This window comes from Centroberyx affinis, unplaced genomic scaffold (genome assembly GCF_046629955.1).
Source record: "Centroberyx affinis isolate AG114_WGS23_722 - 3 ecotype Tasmania unplaced genomic scaffold, CSIRO-AGI_Caff_v1 ptg000968l_1, whole genome shotgun sequence".
In the NCBI taxonomy this organism is placed as follows: Eukaryota; Metazoa; Chordata; class Actinopteri; order Beryciformes; family Berycidae; genus Centroberyx; species Centroberyx affinis.
This window is the reverse complement of record NW_027279539.1, coordinates 72,011-93,053: the sequence shown is the minus strand read 5'-3', so window position 1 is coordinate 93,053 and position 21,043 is coordinate 72,011. Positions and strand designations below refer to the sequence as shown.

At 43.9% G+C, this 21,043-nt stretch overlaps 1 protein-coding gene across 2 annotated transcripts; it reads right to left on the bottom strand.

The window, feature by feature from the left end:
• Window positions 1-6,364: 6,364 nt before the first annotated feature.
• Window positions 6,365-14,852, bottom strand: LOC139646259 (uncharacterized). Of its 2 annotated transcripts, XM_071522227.1 has the most exons (7): window positions 14,715-14,852; window positions 13,627-13,707; window positions 11,328-11,446; window positions 10,530-10,671; window positions 9,576-9,600; window positions 9,057-9,137; window positions 6,365-8,153 (listed from the first exon to the last, which is right to left on the bottom strand). In XM_071522227.1, exons 6-7 carry the CDS (start codon window positions 9,100-9,102, stop codon window positions 7,162-7,164), a joined length of 1,038 nt encoding a protein of 345 aa, XP_071378328.1. In that variant the 5' UTR covers window positions 9,103-9,137; window positions 9,576-9,600; window positions 10,530-10,671; window positions 11,328-11,446; window positions 13,627-13,707; window positions 14,715-14,852; the 3' UTR covers window positions 6,365-7,161. The 2 variants fall into 2 exon arrangements, with proteins under 2 accessions (XP_071378328.1, XP_071378329.1); XM_071522228.1 differs by lacking the exon at window positions 11,328-11,446.
• Window positions 14,853-21,043: the final 6,191 nt, after the last annotated feature.

The window sequence follows — 21,043 nt, the reverse complement described above, 5'->3', positions numbered from 1 at the left end:
CCTTTGTCTGCGCAGCTCCTCCTCCCTCTCCTTGGCCTCCCGGATGTCCTTCTCCACCTCCGGCTTCAGAGCTAGGGCTGGACGCAGCTTGAAGAAGGGGTTTTCTTTGAGGATGGGAGATTGGCTCCTGTTCCTCATTTTGCTCCCAATGTCCACACTTGAGGTAGACGCATCAGTGTTGAGGGAGTCCATGCTTCTGTGCAGGCGCAGGTGCCTGTCTTGTTTTGGGTAGGGGGATAAACGTGTTTTGTCCCGTGAACCCCCAACCGGGCTCTTAGATCTTGGGTTTTCAGGACTTTGCTCTCTCTCAGAGGTTGCGGATTTGTACATCTTGAGAGAATGTGCTCTGGAAATGGGGCTGCTTTTGAGCGAAAGCATCTCCAGGCTGCGTGTACGCTCTAGAACTGAGGGGTAAACGTGACCTTTAAACGAAGTTGAAGGGGGTTTCCTGTGCCTGGTCGGTCCCTCTGTGTTATCCTGCTGGAAAGCCTCAAACAGCATTTTTGTCTCCTTCAATTGGCGGATTGCCCCTTTACTGTACCCCCCGGGGATCTTCCCCTGGTTGACCAGGACCAGCTCTCTCTGAATCTCCTGACTTATCTCCTTCTGCATCTTCTGCTCTGAGAACTGCCACTCGATGCTTTGGCCCGGACCAGCCTGGGTGGGCAGCGGTTTGGGCAAGATGTTGGTCTTAAAGGGGATCTCCAACACATCTGGATTATCTGTAAGGTTAAAGAGGCCCCTTGCTCTCTGCAGATTCTGCTTCTCTTGCACTGTCTGGTTGATCTCCCTCTCCATGCAGCTATCAGAGGTTGAGAGTTGGTGGCGGATGGCTGGGATGGGGATTTGGGTGGAGGGTGTTTCATGGGTGGTGACTGGAGATAAATCTGCAGACACCCCGCTGTCACTTTGATCATCAAAGTTATCTGCCTCCATCCTGGCGACCCTGTGGTGGCCGGGCTGGGCAGGCATTGTGGATGAAGATGCCTTTGCTTTCTCTCCTGCCTCTTCACTCTCACTTTTTTCTCTCTTTTCCTCCTCCACCTGGTTTGTCTTCCCTCCCTGATCCGTGTCAGTGTTAAATCTACTCTCTCCCTTCTCTTCTTCATTTGTCAGATCCCCTCCCCCTGCTTCCAAATCCTCTCCCTCAACCCCAAACACTCCCCTTTCGACCTCCCCGTCTCTTGCTGTCTCACTGGCTGTCTCTCTGACAACCTGCTCTGCAGGCAGAGGACTATCTGACACCTGTTGTACATCCTGTCTCTGCTGCACCAGTTGCAGGCGTTGCAGCAACTCTTCAATATCGGTAGCTATTGTACTACTTCCATCTTGCTCAGTTCCCTTTCTCACCTTCTCTGGCCCCTCATCTCCCCCCTCCTGTTCATCAGATGGAGGTAAAGGCTCTGTTCTGTAGTCTATGGATGAGTCTCTGGAGATGGGAAGGTTGGTCAATGGGATTTCACTGGTGGCACTATCTCTCCTCACCCACTCTTCCTTTGTAACATTATAGTTCAAAGATCTAGTGTCAATGTGCTCTTCATCATCACCGGTCACCTCTGCTGGTTCCTCTGGCTGATTGGTTGCTGTGTCTGTCTTGTTTTGATTGCATTTGCAGAGCTCTGGTGGCCCACACGTCTTTTTCTGTGTTGGGCTGAAGTCACTATCACTCACATTGAGAGCAGGCAGTGTTGGGGCATTTGTCTCTACAGCGTTGCTGTCAATAGTTTCTCTTGTTAGTATTGAGTCTGTCTCAGCAAGACAAGGAATGTCCTCAGATTCTCCCAGAGATTCAGTTGACCTCTTTTTAAATCTTTTTCCCTCCATATTATTTTCCTCAGTCCAATTTTCCTGTGTGGAGATTGATTCCTCACACAACATTACAATATCCTCAGATCTCTCATTTAATTCTTGGTCCCCTGGACTCCTACCTGTTGTGTTACTCTGCTGGTGTCTTTCAGATGGATCGAAACATGTTTCTGTCAGAATGCTGCCGCCCTCCATGTTTGTTTGGTCCTGTTCTGTTGATGGTGTTGAGTCCTTTCCTTCGGACAAAGTTGTAGTATCCATACTCTCTGTAGACAGGTTTATCTGTCCCTCATTCACTGTCCCTTCATCCACCTCGTTCTGTGTTGCCATTAACTGCTTCTCACCATGATGCCATTCTAAGCCGTTGGGATTTGCTTTAGCCTCTGTGACGCCAACTGCCCCATTTGTAACGGTCACACTGGAATTACTGACACTGGAATCACTTGCACCTCTGCTGCCCCCTGTTGGCGGTGGAGGGGCCATGTAGGGCGGTGGAGGAGGAGGGATGAAGACATCATCCTCACCCTCATCATCCATCACGCTATAGTACCTTGTGATCACTTTAGGGGGAGGGGGGGCAACCTCAGTGCCCTCTTGGGGCCTCTCACCAGAGATTAGCAACTGGTTGCCCTGTGTCATCTCTGTGTGGTCCATTACTGGGTTGAAGTCCATCTTCATCCACAGACCACCGTCGTCCAGGGAGACTGGGCTTTGAGGGCAGAATATGGAATCCGTTGTTGCCATGGTGACAAGCCTTTGAAGCACTTTTGAATGTCTTTCTTCCCCTTTAAGTACCCTCGGCTTGGGTCTGAACATGAGAAAGTGTCAACAAGGTTGATGATAAAATCTCTTACGAGTATCATTGGCAGCATCGTTTACTTGCTACCTATTACTCATAACTGTAATGATAGACTGATTATTGCAGTAAAGTCACAGGTGATAAAATTGACTTTTTCCGCCTACAGAATGCAAATAATTTTCTAGATAAATATTATTATTATCTAGAACTACAGAGACATGATTTAAGTACAGCCACTCACAATACAAAACAACTCATTTGTCTTGGCTGAGTTTTCAGATTTTACAATATTAACAAGGCCTTCAGGTTTTTTGAATGTTAGATCTCTCTCTAACAAGTCTTTTATCTGCCATGATTTCATTAACTCTTTTAATTTCGATTTTTTTTATGATTACTGAAACTTGGTTGAGTCTAGGTGATTTCACTCCATTGACTGAAGCTACCCCCCTGGTTTTATTCATATCCATCAACACAGGCTATCTGGTCATGGTGGCAGGGTAGCTGTTATTCACAAAAATCATATAAAATGTTCCCCCATCTGTAATGGCACTTTTCACACTTTTGAATCACTGAGTTTCCTAGTAAATGGTAAGGCTCCCTTGCTATGTGTCCTAGTCTACAGACCCCCTAAACTGAACCAAGATTTCATCCAGGAATTCTCTGACCTTCTGTCTCTCATTGTGCCTAAATACGATAGAATTTTAATACTTGGTGATTTTAACATCCATGTGTGTTGCCCATCACATGCACTTGTCACTGATTTTATGCAGCTTATCGAGTCTTTTAACCTTATTCAATTTGTTACTGAGCCTACTCATGTAAAGGGCCATACTCTTGACCTTGTACTCTCATTTGGTTTGCCCCTAAATAATCTTGAGATAAAGGATATGTGTGTGTCTGACCACAAGGCAATTGTATTTGATGCTCCACTACTACCTCCTACCTCAAAGCCATCCTCTCCACTCAGCTCTCGCATTTTTAACGCAACCTCTGCAACCAAATTCTCTGAGGCTTTCCTGGCAACTCCCAGTGATATATCTGTCATGGCATCCCACAGTCACACTGATGAGCTAGTCACTCATTTTAATCAAACCTGTTTGGTAGTACTGGATTTCACTGCTCCTCTCAAAAACAGGAGGTCAAAACCTCGAGCTCTTCCGTGGCTCAATGATACAACTCAGGCCTCTCTAAGAGAATGTAGAAAAGCTGACCATAAATGGAAGGCAAAAAAACTCACAGATCTTCCATGATATGACGACACACAGTTATATCTACCTTTAAGACATAATGATCCCAACTGCTTTAATACTCTCAGAAACTGTCTCAAAGACATTAAGTGTTGGATGTCACAAAACTTTCTTCAGTTAAATAAAAGCTAAACTGAATTATTATTATTATTATTATTATTCAGTGTGTCAGATCAATGAACCAGACTAGATTATGAATGGTGTTTACAAAATGTTTTGAAAAAATCTAGCTAGGGCTTTCATCAGGATGTGATAAGCCTTGCAGTGTGCAGATTTTCTTCATTTTGATTTACATTGACTGACAATCCACCTGTATTAACTTTCTCAAGATGTATGTCTTAAAGCCTGCTTCCTTTACTGGAAAGTGATCATGATAATCAAATAATGGATATTAGTTTACAAGCACTGAAATGATTGGAAGTTACTGTAAGTGACTTTGGTGTTTACTTTCTTTTTTGCAGCAGTCTAAGGGCATACAGCCACTATGTTCTTTAGGTGACTTTTCTCCCCCACTGTGACCTTATGCAACCCATCCTGCTGACCAAGGGAAAGAGTAATCAGCTTTCCGCTGTCTGTTCTGGCACAGACTCTGTGTATCTGTCAGCCCGGCAGGCCACAGAGACCATCTTCATCTCAACAGTCTGCCTGTTGCAGATCATGCTTTCTCCTCCATTCACTCTGGTATAAGTAACCAAAGTCCTCAGGCTGCTGCCTATTCTGATATATGTATCCATGCGCCACAGTGACTTGGACTGTAGTTAGACGTCTGAGATCAGCCCTATTCAATCAATTCCTCTTTACCGAAGTTATAATTGGCCCTGTACTCTGTATCTGTAGTCCTACACTCACATATCCTGTCACAGAAAACCGAGAATACGGTATGTAGTGTTTTTGAATACTCTCACAAGATGTGCTCTCCTCAATAGAAATATTGTCTCAACATAATCTGGTTGCCTGAGCTGCAGGTTTAGATTTAAGAGTCTATATTTACACCTGCATTCAGGGGTTTATAGCCAGCCACACTGCAGTTCAGGATTATCAACAGCAGCGCATGTAGTGTATGAAGCTCATGCAACAGGACATATTAATACGTGTTAATGAGCTTAGCCTGTTCACTCCACCTCCCCTTTCAAGGAACACTCTCTCCTCTCCTGTTGTGAACAAGGTTCTTCTAGCTTACTGTAAACACCATTCATAAATATTCAAAGACTTCACTAAAGTTGTGTTGTACATGCAGTTTCATAATCCCATAATCCAAAACCGGCTACTGGTGTGACTGTGGTAAATTCTGACTGTTCTGGTAGTAGTATATATAAGCATATCATATCACATTTGTTATTATTCATTTTTGAGGAAGATTAAATTTTGACGACTATGGCATGAGCTTGCACTCTACTGAGGCTTTTCTCACACTATCAACAAGTAAAGCAGCACCATCAGACTGGCACTAGATCAGAGAGAGAGAAACAAGAGGGATAGAAAGACAGGCAGACAGATAGATACAAAGGTAGAGACATCATGCAGAAAATTTTGGAGGAAGAGACCCACCTGATTGGAGTGTTGCGGTCGTGTTCTTTGTGAAATAGAACAAACCTTGATGGTAATATGAATGATCCAGCTGATGATCCAGCTGATCTACTTAGCACCTGTAGGAGGGACATGCCTCCTCAAGGCACCAACTGTTTGGGCAGTTCTGATTTGCACCAGTGTTCAAGGAGTTGCCTTAGCATTGTTGCTTTAATCACATAGTAACATGCTTTTGCCAGGAAAGATTTTAATTAATATGTTACGCGTCTCTCTTTCCTGCCTGCTGTGAAGAGCAATACCTACAAAAAGTTCCTAATGCATCACCACCCACAGTCCCTGCCTCTCAGCAACAGCTTGGTATGGGTTTCCCAAAGCAACTTAATGGTACGATCTTTTTTTACATTAAATTGTGTATGTACTATGCTTTGGGGAAGTTATTATTGAAAGTCGACCTTTACCTTTACTACCATGCAAGAGTTGGATGGGCTAGCACAAAGTGATAAAGTGGTGTCCTGCAGTACCATTAAGGTAGATTATCATGATGATAACTATTACATACAGACTGCAACGTTTGTTTACTTGTTACTGATTGGCCGAAGGGGTGGCTGCATCATTCATAGGAGACGACATGTTTACTTGTTTTCCTGTTATAAATAAATAAAGTGTTGAATCAAACAGTCCCACAGTCATACCTTACACACATCTGTGTGGGAGATTTGGAATTGAGTGCCTGTGCTTGAGAAATGGCACAGCACTGATAACTTCTGCATACTGTCTAGTCTTTTGGTTTTTGGGGGGTCTTATAGGATATAGAAACTACTGTTTGACACAGTCTGAGGACATTTGGAATCTAACTGAGACTGGAATCTTAACCAAAGAATTTAGACACAAAGAACTTAATAATATCAAATATATTTTGTTTTATAATCATATATTCCAGTTGCCGTCCACTGGAATGAATCAGTTTTATATTTAATTACAGTCATAGCCACATTTACACACTGAGTAAAATGAACAAAACACTTCTTAGCTTTAGTGAGTAAGGGAATACAATAGTAAAATTCTAATTATACTTTAAAATTGTAATTATAAGAAGGCACCTTAACATTTAATTTTCAAATTTAGCTAAAGTTAATTTAATATACACATCAGACCATGATTGGTGTTAGAAAAATATGTGCCTGAAACTAGAAAACATGCATCCTCTGCTCAACATCTTTGGCTTTTTCCATTCCCAGAGGAAACGCTGCTAAACATATGGAGTCTTTTTGGCTGACAGGACATAGATCAAGTCCCAAGGCAGAAGGGAAAGAAGAGGAATTTGAGATGAAAATTGTGGCAGGAGTTTATGTTGCAATTCTCAGCTCTGTCCACCAGGAGGGAGAAGTGGTTTGTAACAGTCCTTCAGAGCTGTTGTCAGTTCACAGCTGCTAGAGAAGATCTAAAAAAAAGAATAGTGGTTTCTTTCTTTGGCACAGTGAAGTGAAATAGTGGGCGCATTAAGGCACAAGTTAACACTAGAATGAATTAAGAATAAATAGACCACTTGAAAATCAGGGCCAAGCATTCAAACCAAACTCTCAATCCCGTCAGAAGGCCACACTGTTGCACCAACATGAGCCCGTCTTATGTCTTCCAGCAGATTAAGTATATTTAGAACCTTCAATCACAAGGCAGCAATGCAGCATACAGTAACTAATGGAAGGCACAAGGCAAGAAAAAGAGAACAGGACCAATGCCTAGTTATTGATAATTGAAGTGGTCTCTCTCTTCATTAATCTCTTACATGACAGAGCAGCACTGACAGGTCTTGCGCTTGGGAGTGCCTTCTCCCTCTGCTTTACTAGGTGAGGCTGAATTATGTAGCCCCTTATCAGCCTCCTTTCCCTGGACTTTTACTCCTGCTTCATTTCCATCTAGTGGAATGTCCTGAAACCCTTCTTCCTGGGACTTCCCTGCCTCTCCACCAAGATCTCCATTGTTTACATTCCTGTCCGCACCGGACACTACTGAGTCCTTGAGGCCTTGGCTGCTAGAGTGAAGCCCAGGCCCAGAGGCAGAGCTAGACTGAGAAGAAGCAAACCTAAGCGGTCCTAAGACCTTTTCTTCTCCTTCATCAGTGATGATCACTCGTTCCACAGTGAGCATGCCTCCATGGTCCTCTTGTCCCACGCTCTGATCTTGGTCAGACGCAGCATCAGTGTAGCCCAGGAACATGAGCGTGACCGGGCCTTCCTCCATCCTGTTCTCCATCCTTTGATCCTCCATGTTATCCACTTTTCCAGCAACCTCTCTCACCAGCACCATGCTTCTTTCCCCCTGTTCATCCTCCTCCTCTCCCATACTTTCAGCACAGCCCTCTATCCCCAGCTCAGCTCTTAGTTCGTGGCCTCCAGAGCTCTCTAAATGCATTTTGTTCTCCTGTGACAATGCATGATGGGTAGAATAAGAGAGGACTTTCCCTTCTTTCCCCTCTGAAGTTCTGTTGTCTTCCACATTCTCTACCTTTATCTCTCCCTTGGGTGGTGTGACCGTGACGTCATCCAGCAGCACTTTCATCCCAACCCCATCGATGGCGCTCAAGATCTGTCCAAGCTCCTCGGCGGAGGGTTGACCTCCTGACCCACCAACAGCATGTACGCTCTTCCTGCCGTCGTCGAACACAGTGGTCGCCATGGCAGCACCAGCTGGTGCGGACATGGGGGCCACTGACCTGATGACGGTGGCACCTGTCTTGGGGTCTCTCTCAACCTGAACCGCCACCATCCCCAGGACTGCAACACAAGAGACACGGCAAGCTGTCTTAAAAATACGGAAAACTTGCAAAACAAACCTGTGGTATCATAAAAACTTTGAGAGTAAGGGAAAGATCTTGAGAATTATCTAAAGTGGCATACTGAAGTTGACTTTAATTATTTTCAGAATCAAGGGCAGAATTCAGATTAAGTCTAAAGATAGAATGCTAGAGGCAAAGACAACTCTCAAGGCTAAAACGTATATAAATATTAAAATTCTCTCCAATAGATATTTCATTTAAAGTCATTTAGGACAAAACCTCATTTATGTCTAATAAAATTGTCCTTAAATATACCTTATCCCTTAAAGCTAGGGCTGGGTGTAATTATAAGGTGAGAGGTACAAAGGTTAATGTTGGGTCAAGATCAGAGCTTTGTATGACTAATATCAGCTGGCACAGTAGACAATATAGGGGAACACAGAGAGCAAAACCCAGCACGCTTTTTACTCCACACAGCCCTCCAGCGGGCATAAAAAATTAACCAACAGAAATAACAAAGTGGGCTAAATATAACATTGAGCTCAGGCCCTTCACCTCCGCTCCATCGTTAAGTCGTACCCTGAAGGTAGAACATGGACAGCATTAAATAAAAGGGTCTACAGGGAGACTATACAATGTAAATAATGTTATTCTTGATATTCTTTTGTCTAAATCTCTGTTTCTCATACATTTAACCTTTCTGAGGTTAAACATTTTTTCCAATCAAGCACTACTAAGATACATCATTACACCATAAAGGATGAGCCTCTATTGGACAAGTTCATGTTCAGTTACAACAAAGATGTACAACTCATTCCTGCGGGTCTTCCTTTAAGTTTACACAGGATGGTGAATGTCCATGTCTACTGTACTATACAGTATGTGTTTTCCAGTCCATTACCTGATCGACCATCTTGCCCGCTTTCATGGAACATCCTTTGTGTCATCTGTACCGAGAAGTGACTCTCAGCTGCTCTGCTCACTGAGGAAGAAAAACATGTTATATATATATAGGCTGTACTGTGTATTGCAGAGCAAATCAGCACTAAATCATGATTTTTAGAGCTGTAAACATGATTATATGGCCTTTTTAAAGTGCTATTGCTGGTATGGGCAACTGCTAGTTTAGTCGCCCTGATGGTGGTCTTACAGAAAGACTCACATGCAGGCAGAGTGCGAGTTGTATCATTACAGTCAGTTGTCAGTTACACTTGTGTCATTAAGTAGAGCTGTATCTCAGCCATGGCTCCATTCTGCCACCCCGATTAAATTACTATTCATCAGGCAAAGTCTTAGTTACGGAAAATTATCGTCTGTTATGAAAGGATATATTCTAGGCAGGCATACCCAAGAAAGTGACAAAGAAGAGATAGGAACTGATGGTGAGCTAATGACAGCGACGGCACAGCTGACTTCTTACCTTGGGCTTCCTCTTCGACGCTGGCCTATGGGCAGAGAGAAGAGACAATTTGAAGTGCCTCCCACAGTCGGACACTTAAAACAGTCACTGAGTCTGCAACTTTAAACGCATTCCTCCCACACCCCGCGCCCTCCCAGGCCCGTGCCCTGCCATAAATATTTCACAGTCATCATCAAGAGAAGCTCAGCCCCGTCATGCTAAGAGGTGCTGAGATAATTTTACCCAGCAGCCATTTCAGTCCTGCTGTTGGTACCCAGTGTTAAGAGTGAGCTAAAGTTGGGCTGCGTAAAGCAAATGGGGCATTTGATGCAGGCGAAAGTTCAAGTTCCATCATCCATGTGCTTAATGTAAGAGTAGGGCTATTAGGAATGGGGTAAAATAAGTAATTATTCATTGGCTAGACTATATGTATAGAGTAAGTCAAGCAGATTATTCTCTATATATTATATGTTTTATTTATCTAACACACTACTGCCAAAGCAAAGGGATTTGAGTAGAATCCAGACAGAGTACAATTTGCATCCTCAGACCTAAATTGACCTGAGAGATCTTTTTACCCGTATCTTTGTATCCCTATCAGACTTCATATTCATTAATGAATTGGTTCAGCCTTTGAAGAGAGTTAGCTGCAGGGGGCCATGCTGCTGTGTTTAGATCTCAAGCTCACTCCTTTCACAGCCTCTCATATCATATTAAATTTTGAGGCTATTTATGTCTCCAAATTTTCTAACTTAATTTGTGCAAGAGAGTAGGTGGAAAACCTGGGCACTGCTGGATAAACAAACATGTTTAAAAGCTAGAATCTCCTGAAGATTGTGATTTTTGTGTGTGTGTGTGTGTGTGTGTGTGTGTGTGTGTGTGTGTGTGTGTGTGTGTGTGTGTGTGTGTGCATGCATGCATTTGTGTGCTTTTGGTACACTGGAAACAATACTGAACATGCACTGTGAGGTTTACCTGGTAGTGGTTGTGTGTACTGGCTGTGGCTGTACAGGTCACAGATTCGTTTTCTTCTTGGGAGACTTGGTCTTCCTCTTTTCTGACATCTGCTGCCTCCTCCTCGTCTTCCTTAGGCGTCTTTTGACTTTTGGTTTGCTCCCTGATACACATATCGGCACACACAAATGTGCAGAGCACAGACAGGCACACACACACATACACACACACACATACACACACATAAACAGATGCACAGAGAGGAGAAATAGGGCTTACTGTGTTACTATCATCTTATGATCCTCAAATCAGGGCACAGCCACAATTATGTAAAAGATCCAAAGCATTGGGAAGGAAAAAAAGAGACTTTGTAAGTGTGTCTACTTGCATCTGTATGTGTGTGTCTCTGTGTGGTGGTTATGACACATCACATCAACAATCAAATGGCTTCCTTCTTTTTGATCTCCTCATGGTCAATATTGCAGTGTATCTGTGACCCAAATACTGTACTTTCTGCTTCATGGTAAATATTTTCATCTTTAGACATGGAATGTGTTCTGCCTAGATGGACCTTGCATATGTATTAGTGTGCCAGCAGGTAAGGTGTGGTGTGTCTGCCCTTTGTGGGTTTCTATGCGCCTTATACATACATGTCTCTGTATATATGGAATGTAGGCCAAATATAAGAGTGTAAACCAGAGATGTGCTCATTGTGCTCCATGTTGAACCTAATATTTTGCTGTAATAAACCTGTAATATTTTGCACAGACTGTGATTCAACTGAGTCCGCCTGAATAAAGCGTTTAAAATGTGGCTCACTCTGCTGTGTGCTTGTCTGCTCTGTCCTGTAGCAGAGGATGGGGCCTGAGGCTGGCAAGTGAAGGAAGGGCAGGAGCTGGTGCTCGCTCACTAAGCCACTGGTCCCTCAAGGACTTCCTCTATGAGACAGAGAGAGAGAGAGAGAGGGACAGAGAGAGATGGAGAGAAAACAAAGAAAGGTGGGCAAATGCAGAGAAGAAATTGAGAGAAAAGTAAAGGTTTGTTGATGCTGACTTAGGTATGTGTTTGTTGTTTTGTCTGAGAGGTCAACATATGCATAAAGCACCCTTTGAGCCATCTCCCAGTGTGTATCCCTCCTCCCCTGCCAGCTCACTCCTGCTTAACCGCATATTCCCCCAAATCACCACGACAGAAAACAGAATCAAGGCCAAAACAAACACACACACGCACACTAACCCCTTCTGCCTGTGTGTACACTGAAGCGGTCATTCAGGTGGCTAGGGACCAAGACAAACAGCCAGCCACTGGGCAGGGGTCCTCTGCCATTTTGGCTCCTCTACAGAGCGAGCGAGGCCTGCGGTGCTGCCATTTGGGATCTAGCTGAGGATGAGTGAGGCCAGCAGACTGCGGTTGTCTGGGAGTGACAGTGAAAAGGTGTCACGGCTCCCTGCCACCGCCCTGAGACCCAGACATCCTGCTCCTGGAGTGAAGGCTTGATCCGTCACTCAGGCTGCGGCTTGAGCGGGACTGACCACGCGAAACCCGACAATATCTATTTTCAGACACTTTAAGTCCCGAACCCTTCGTCACGAGTCGTAGGTGTAATGCCGCGCTAGCTGTCCTGTAACTGCAGTTGCTTCCTTTAAAAACCTCTGAAGCGGAAGTCATTCAAAGGCCTGCAGGTGCAGTGACCGGGCTGGAGGTGACTAATCTCCCCATGGTGATGACTGGTCATTCTCAGGCAGCTAATGTTGCTGTGTGGTTTTAGCGCATGTGAAAATGAACGTAGCCCTACCTAACCGATATGCAACATGCTTGTTTTCCAAGTGACAACAGCCACACAGAGACTGTGCTGCGAATATATAAGTCATCTAAGGCAAGTGTTTCCAGATCGATCCCGGATGGGGAGCATTTATCTTTGTACCATGTAAACCGGACCAGCCTCTTGGTGGGACGTGGACCAGAAAACACCATCAGACAGGGGGGAGCGAATTGGAGTGGAGATGCTGAAAACACAGAGACCGCATCGCCATCGTCTCCTCTGGGCTTAAGTGAGAGAAACAGACGAATACCAACTCACACTTAGCCGCCACGAAGAAGAAGGACGCGCTGTTGTGTCTCCGGGCTAAACTCATTCAACTGCAGCAGGAATGGTCTGTCCCCGCCGCTAGCAAAGTACATGCCCCGAGGCAATGGGTGGTTGGAGAAAGCAGAAATGTGTTGCAGAGTGTTTGTGTGGGAGAGCGGTTGAGTGGGCACGATGCAGTGCAGTACTACTGACTGCATGGCAAAAAGATAGGTTGTTCTGTGTTGTTTATTTTCAAGGTAGTGTGCCCAGCAGGCAACCATGAAATAGTAAATGGGATGCATAAGGGCTCCTTGTTCAGCCACCCAACCAATATCAAAATAATGCGCCTTCTTTCCTTTTCTATCTCCCCTTCATTTGCTCCCTCTCTCTTTTTTTTTTTTTTACCACCGCCTTATTATTTTCAATAGACGAGTCAGCATAGTTTTAATTAATTTCTGTTCCTGCTGATACGTAGTTCAGGTTGACATAGTGACAAGGAGTTGGTGGGCATGGTGCGGGAAATAATTAGGCTTTCTGACTATTAAATGCAACATGTAATTGAAAACAGCTCTTGGTTATTCATTGCTGTGAGTATAACAGAGTTATAATTAAGCCTGAGCGACTCCACCCAGGACATCTGAGCTAGGCGTCGGCCAGCGAGCCACTCGGCAGACAGCCAAAGGGCCGCTGTCACATGAGGCAGGGTGGGAGACATACACCAGTGATAGATTTTGACCATGAGGCAGCTGGAGAGGGGAGGAGAAACAAAATGGATACACACCAGGCCTCGGGTCAAATAGTATTTGCAAATAATTCTAGTGCTTGCAACTGTCTTAACCAGCTGTGAGTACCAAAATGGGAAAATTCAGATAGTGTCATTTAAGGTGCCAGTCAAAAACTATACTAACTTGACTTTCAAATCTGAACTTTCTGGCACTCACACTATTGCCCTATGCAGCAAACCCCACCTGTCTGGCACATATGCTGCATAAAACAAGCCATTAAAAGGATTTGCATATCCTATGTGACCCAGGTGCGATAGATACGGACCTTTTTCTGGGCCAACTTCAACCGCTCCTCGTCTGTCTCTCTCCTCAGCCTCTCCTCCTCTTCCTGCAGCCGACGCCTCTCCTGGTGACAGCGGAGAGGGGGAGAAACAGTTGAAGAGGGAATGTGAGAGAAAAACGGAGGAAAGGGTATATAGATTCTCGGAGCTAATTAGTTTTCCTGTCTCAGTTGTTGAGATGTGTCACCACAGAGAAGGGGTAACAGCTACAGAGTAAGGCTGTGCTGTATTCTCTCCCAGGTAGCAGTAACTGACTCATTTTCACACATCTTGTCTCATCATGTCTTGGCTTTCTTTCCTGCCCTATAGTTTTATCTCTTATCTCCTGAAGCTCAGTCACACTGCAAGCCCTGGAGGGTTATGAGGTGGTTATGATTTCAAAGAGTTTGTTGAGATAGTGACACCATTGCAACAGCAAATATCATACCACAGCTGATAAGGCGGGGTGGTAGGAGGAGAGTTTTAGTGTATACTTTTGACCTGCGCTACACCAGGCTTTCACATCATACTGGGCCAAAGTGTAGCAGTGACGTAATGGAACAGGACTAATCATAAGTGTTGCCGCTTTATCTTTATGAATTCAGTGTCCCTTCTAGTCAACCCCTCCTTGTCTTGGTGGTTCACTTACACCACATACATACACAGACTGAATCTCAACTCTCTCAATTATTCCCAACTCCTCTCACCTTACTATTTCTCTTAACTGCAGAAAATGAAGTCTCAGAATATGAATACAATACTTGGAGGAGATAGACTAACCCTAACCCACCCTCCCTTTAGAAACCCTCCGATTTATCATGTGAGGAGTGAGTTGCACTCCCTGTTGTTTCTCCTTTACTTAATTTCCCGCAACTTCGCTTCCCTTAGAGTTACTTCAGAGAACTGTAACATTGATTACAGATGAGCAAGTTATGTCATGCACTTGAAGAGTTTTATACAACTTCTACTCAGTACATATTTACGTCTAACAACATTGCTTGCAGTGCTTTGTTCTAGTCTAAAGCACACTGATAAAGACTAACTTTACATCATGTTCTTGTATCCATTTTGTGAGATCAGTATCACCACTTACCCTTCACATGAAATGCTCTTCCTGTCAACAGCACACACTTTTTGAAAACTTGAATAACTCCAAAGAAACAACAGCTTGGTCTAACCTAATTCAACAAGAGATCTAATGTTTTATTCCATTAACCACGCAGGACTGACGATGAGCTCAGTATAGTTGTGGTGGATGGGTTACACCCGCTATTTAATATAATTCTGCGGTAACACCCCTCTGCAGTCACTGGTCCCTCAAGACAAGGACTTCCTCTGTATGAAAGCAGAGTACTAAAGAGGAGGGGGGAAAGAGAGAGAGAGAGAGACTGAGAGAGAGAGACATAACCTACAGATAGAAGTAGGGAGATACAGTCGGGGGCTGACTGCAGGGATGCAGATAGAGATACAGTAGTTCAGTGACACAGCATACTGCACTGCTGATACTATATAAGTGTATCTTGTAAACATCATAAGGTCATCTCCAGGTCTCCATGTCTCTGGTGAAGTGGGTCACACAGTGACACGGTTGATTTTAGACTCAAGAGAGGTCAAGCGGGTCCTGCTCAGGCCCTCAAACCTTTCATTTCACAGATCGGTGATTATCGTCCAGAAAGCCAACTGAGGGGGATTCCTCGCCCGCTCACTTCAGGCAGTCCAGATCAAGTGAGCCAGTTCCATTAAAGTGACATAAAACAATGTTGATGCTGTGAGATTTTTTTGACTCGAGGTGAAAGTTCAAGTTGGTTGAAGACAGAAAGTAAAAAGGACAAAAGTTGAAAAATAGAAGAAGAGAGAAATAGAATAGGGCTCACCGCTATGGCCTGCAGCCTTTGTTGGTACTTCTCTGCCTCATCCATGCTTTGTCTGGAACACAAAGAAAATATAAATTATACAAGTGCTGTGTGTTAAGTGGCAATTTCCTATAATTCTCTTCATAAATGCTACAAACAGGAGGAAGCTTGAGGGGGGATGTGAGTCGTAAATTATTAAAAACTTGTTAACTAGAGATTTTGGAGAAAACTTGAGGGAAGGATACGCTTTCTCTGCCCACCATGTACTTTGTTAAGCTTCCAAACATTGCAGCCAATTAAAATGCACAGACAATGGGGGTGCAGTAGATGGTCTGGAAAAAATGTGGCAGTTTAAAATGTTGCAAAAAGCATTAAAGAGATTTCTCAGCTGTGTTTGTGAGTGGTAAGACATGATGCATTAGCTGTCTGAGGTAGAACATTTTCAACAGATGCAACAAGATTAATGCTATTTATCATAACTGCAGGACATATTTGTTTTTACATTAGGCTTTGATTGAATACACTGAAAAAATAGCTAAACAGACACTGTTGCAGTCTATTGTCGCAACAGTTTAGGCAATGTATCACTTTCCACCATTCTCCACAAGCTCATTATGTAAAAAAGCGCAAAATGTAAATCAAGCTCAATAATTAATACCCATTTCAAACACTTTGGCAAAACCCCCAATTCTAATTTGCTGTTCCTACAGCTTGGGGACCCAGGATGAGAGAGAGCGAGCACGAGGAGGCAGTTCCCATAAGTCACATTTCAAAGTAGCAACAGAAGCCGAGCTGCAGCAAGGAGACGGAGCTACGCTGCCATGTGTTGCTCTCCTTTGGGTGTTGTGTCCTAGACATCAAACCGCCACCCACATTATCACACACACACACACACACACAAGCAAACCACAAGACGCACAGAGGCGACAGGGAAACAGCCTGTTCACTGCGGCTGCACCAAAGATGAGGCCTGACAGGGTTTACCTTAAGAGAAAGAGTAGTGACAAAAAAAAATAGAAAGGAAAAGGTGAACTGGGAGCACAAACTTAGTCAGTGTTCGATGCCTCAGAGCCACCTGCCCCGCCGCATTAAAGACGAGGCAAATTTAAAGAATTATTGATTCACGGAGGAGCAGACTCACTCATAGCAGTAGAGTGGAGGAGTGACAAAGAGACTCTACTGTATTAGATAGATATTGATCAGCTGACACCCCGACTCATAGATCAAATATCTAAGCCGTTGGCAAGAGCGGGCTCACACAAGCTGAGCCTAGAGAAGCAGAGTGGGAGGAGAGATGTCGACCTACAGTGTGGAGCTGCAGATAGATTTAGCTCACACTCCACCTCACTCTCTCCTGCTCTATCTCTCCTCCCCATGTATATTTATCTCACACGCTCATCTCACTTCATGCACTCCAGGCTGTGGTTGCAGTCTGGCGCCCCCTGGTGAAACAGTGTCTCCCCACCTCTGGCTTTGTTTACGTTTTGATTTATTGGATTGACATTTTTTTCCATTCTGAACATTTTTGACTGGGTTTTTGTACAAGGAAGGACTGACAAATGTTAATAAACACTGGAGTAGGTCAAACTCTTCAAGAATATTGTGAGTATACTCAAAATATAGACAGTCAAATAAATTGCTTATTATACTGTAAAGTGGAACAAACCATCTTTTTTTTTATATATGAGACATGATATGATCTGGTTGATTTTAATTTCTCAGTACACATTAGGCTCCACACAGCAGCTTAACACAGAAGTGATGCCCCTTGATTCGAACTCCAGTGACAGCTCGACTTCTTGCACACACGTTACATCAAAGCCTCTCGCTGCATACGACTGGCTCTTTGAAGTCAGCAGGTTTGATAACCCGTTGAGATCTATAATAATTTACCAGTAATGACTGTTTGCTAGTTCACCAGAGATGAGGGAATATCAGCTTCAGGTGCTGGCTGACGCATGTTTGCCCCTTCCGGCTACAGAGAGCCAACTTCAGATCTTCGCATCACATCTGGAAGTGAGGTGACAGAGTTGTGATGATCTGGAAGGAGTCTCTCAGCAGGATCTCGCAGGCAGAGCACTCTGGTGGTTAGACCCACACATAGACCCACGCAGAACAGAACAGTTGTGGATTTGGTGGCTATGGATCCAGCCGTCAAACACAATATCTCAGATGATATATTTGGTCTGGTCTTAAAAAATATAATTCAAGGCTATATAATTAAAGGTCAAAATTGCCCTGATTTGGACGAAACTTGGAGGGATGATGTATTTTGGGACTGTCTTCTGGCATTTCAAAATTGATTGACCTGATGAGGGAGTTATAATTAAAAGCGTTGAAAAAAACGCCTTTCAAAACGTTGAAAGGTCATAGCTGTTCTATCACTGGTCTGGTTTTTTTTTTTTTTACCTGTAAAGATGATGTATTTTGTTATTGATTGGTCCAAGGGGTGCTTGCATCATTTGTACGATATGACATGTTTATTTTGCTTTCTGTTTTTTCTCGGTTTGGAAATCGAGGTGGCTGAATATACAGTAGTTCTTATATGGAGTTTGTGTAGTTTGTAAGTGATGCCAGTATTATCAGCACACTAGTCCTGTGGTCCATCACATTGATGTATTATAGTATAGCTGATACATCTATTTACATCATTATATATGGGAGAGAACATAAAGTCGCAGGTCAAAGTAGTGGTGGTGGTAGTAGCAGTGGTAGGAGTAGTAGTAGTAGTAGTAACAGTACTAGTAGTAGTAGTAGCAGTAGTAGAAGAAGGAGTTGTAGTATTAGTGTTACTTTATTGATCTCACTGCGAGAAATTCCTTTGTCACTGAAACCCGAGTGACATGACACAGAACAAAGCACAGCAAATTAAATTAGATCTGTGACAGACGACAGGAACATAACAAATAACTATCCATGCCTATGCCACAGGTGGGAACTGTGTCACTGTGACATTTGAAGGAAGAATAATGAGGAGTTTTGGCTGTTCGATGAGGGAGGGGCGTCCCATGACACGACACCGAGAGAACACGGGAGGTGGGTCGTTAGTGAGCGTTGCCACCATGCTTGAATATGAGAAAGAAGCTCATTGAGAAGCACAAGGTCACTGACAACCCTGGAGGCTCTCCTCCACATGACAGCAGCCTTATGCACTGAACAGCCAACACATGCACACACACACACATGCATGCACGTACGCACAAACAATATGAATGTGTGTGTGTGTGTGTTTGCGTAGTGTCTAGAGGTTACTGCGATGAGAAATGGGTGACAGGGGAGGTTGATGTTTCTTTGGCAGTGGAGCCAGTGTTTCGCAGACACTATTATTCTCATGGCAGCCCGGTGGGAATGGGCTTATATGATGGACGTTAATCATTGGATCCCATATGTATCACCTCCTCTCTGCCCAGAGAGTTGGAGAGAGGAGACAGACAGACAGACAGAGAGAGGGAGACAGCGAGACAGACAGATAGCTAAACAGCCTGACAGAGAGAAAGGGCACAGAATGGTAGGAATAGAGACAAAGAGGTTGGAGTGTGAGAACGAAGCAAGGAGAACAGATGTCGGTTGAATTCCATGGAGAACTTCTTCAGGGTTTACGGCCCAGGAGACTTCACCACGGTCAAAAGGACAGAAACTCTCTTTGCATCATGCACATATTGAACTGCAGTTACTCCCTAGAGTGGCCCTGACCTTAGAAAAAAAACAGTTTGATTTAATGAGGGAGACTGGGTGTGTATCAAAGTATTTTTTGCGGGGGAATTATGATGTATAAAATTAGAAAAGCTGAATGGAAATAGTGAAATTCAATTAACTTTCCTCAGTATTGCAAAAACGTTTTTTTGTTAATAAAGAATGGGACAGATTCTGTGCATTGTGTGAAGAAATAATTGTTTAATTTCATGGTACAACAGTTCAAAAATGCCTTTGGACATCCTAAAATCTGTAAAATATCTGTCCACCACAATCCCCCAGAAATGTCATACCTGCTATCACTTCCATAAAACACTAAAGAACAATAACAACTTTCCAAGTACTAATCAATTCTTGAAATCCTCTTTCCATTTTTTTTATTGACATTCAGGAAGACTATTTATTTGCTTTAACCTGATAGAAACACACCTAATTTGCATGTTATTTTTTTGGCGACATTTCCCAAAGTTTGGGTAAAATTTGCTTGACAGTTTGGATGGAAACAGCTAATGAGTGTGTCTCACCAACCAGACAGAGATTTGAAGAGAGAGAGAGAGAATGTTACAAAGACTGAGAGAAAGGAAGATGGAGAGTGCTGGTCATTTACAGTGTGACCTATTTCTGGACTGGGAAAACGCTGTGTGGGGAAAACGCGCTGTACTGCTTGAACTCCAGGCAGCTACAAATCGACCATTTTACCTCCAGCCGCACTCCAACTTCTGTCACTGAGTTCTGTCTCAAAGAGGCTGGACAACATATGGATGTCCCTCACCTTCATGACTGAGCCTCTCTCTATTAGCCCTCTCATGTTACTGTCTCTCTCTCACTCTCTCTCTCTCTCTAGTGGTTTTTATGTCTTCTTCTTTTTATGTATCTCTGTCTTTCTCCTCTGGACCTTTTTTTCTGATGACAACCCCACCAAAAACCTTCCATCATCATAGCCCACACACACATACACACACACACACAGGTCCGTTGTGACATGCAACATGGAGTGCCCAGTCATGCTCATCTGATTTCTCTCTAGCTGGGTAGGAGATTCAGGAGTGTGTGTTTGTGTGTGTGTGTGTGTATTGCCCCTGTCAACTGTCTCACTGGGAGCATACGTAGCATGTGGACCAAGATAAGGAGAGAGAGAGAAAGACCGACACCTGGGTTTCTATGCCTGTATCACTAACAGGAGGCGCAGCATCTTATCCTCTCCTGTCTTATCTTCTCCTAGGGGGTTCGAAATGGCCTTTTGTCGCTGTCGCTTCCTTTTAACACTCAGCTCACTGTTCAGGTCTAGCGAGAAGTGACAGCAAGATTGTGTGAGTGCTGGGAAGGAGTGGGTGTGAACAGTCTGAGCGTCATTGGTACCCAAGAGACAAGGCAATGCATGCTGCCAGTTTAAAAAGTACAATTGTAAAAGAAGTCTCTTCTCTTCTTCTCAAGAGGGAACAAAATGAAACACTGGTCCTTATTAACCACAGTCTCTAGAGCAGGAAAAGCTCTAAGAAATGACAGTGAGTTAGGAAGCAGACCTGAATCAGTTGGCTTTTGAATTCACCTGCATTGGTTACCAGTTCACAGGAAAGTAGGCTAAATTTATTTTCAAATTACTAACTTTCTGTTACTAATTGTATTGTTCTATGTGGCAAACCTCACCCATCTGGTACTCAACACAGGACAAAGCAAACACTAAGAATTTATTTGCACATTGACCCAGGTCAGTTAGAAAGTAGGGGAAAAGCCAAGATGCAGATGTTGGAGCCTCCATGGGGACCACGGCTCCTCACTGTGTGGAGGCTGTTGGCCGACATTCTCCACAGCCTGGAATCCCAAATATGTGGACCTGATAGGGATCGAGCTCCTCAGAGCTCCCTGTAGACCAACA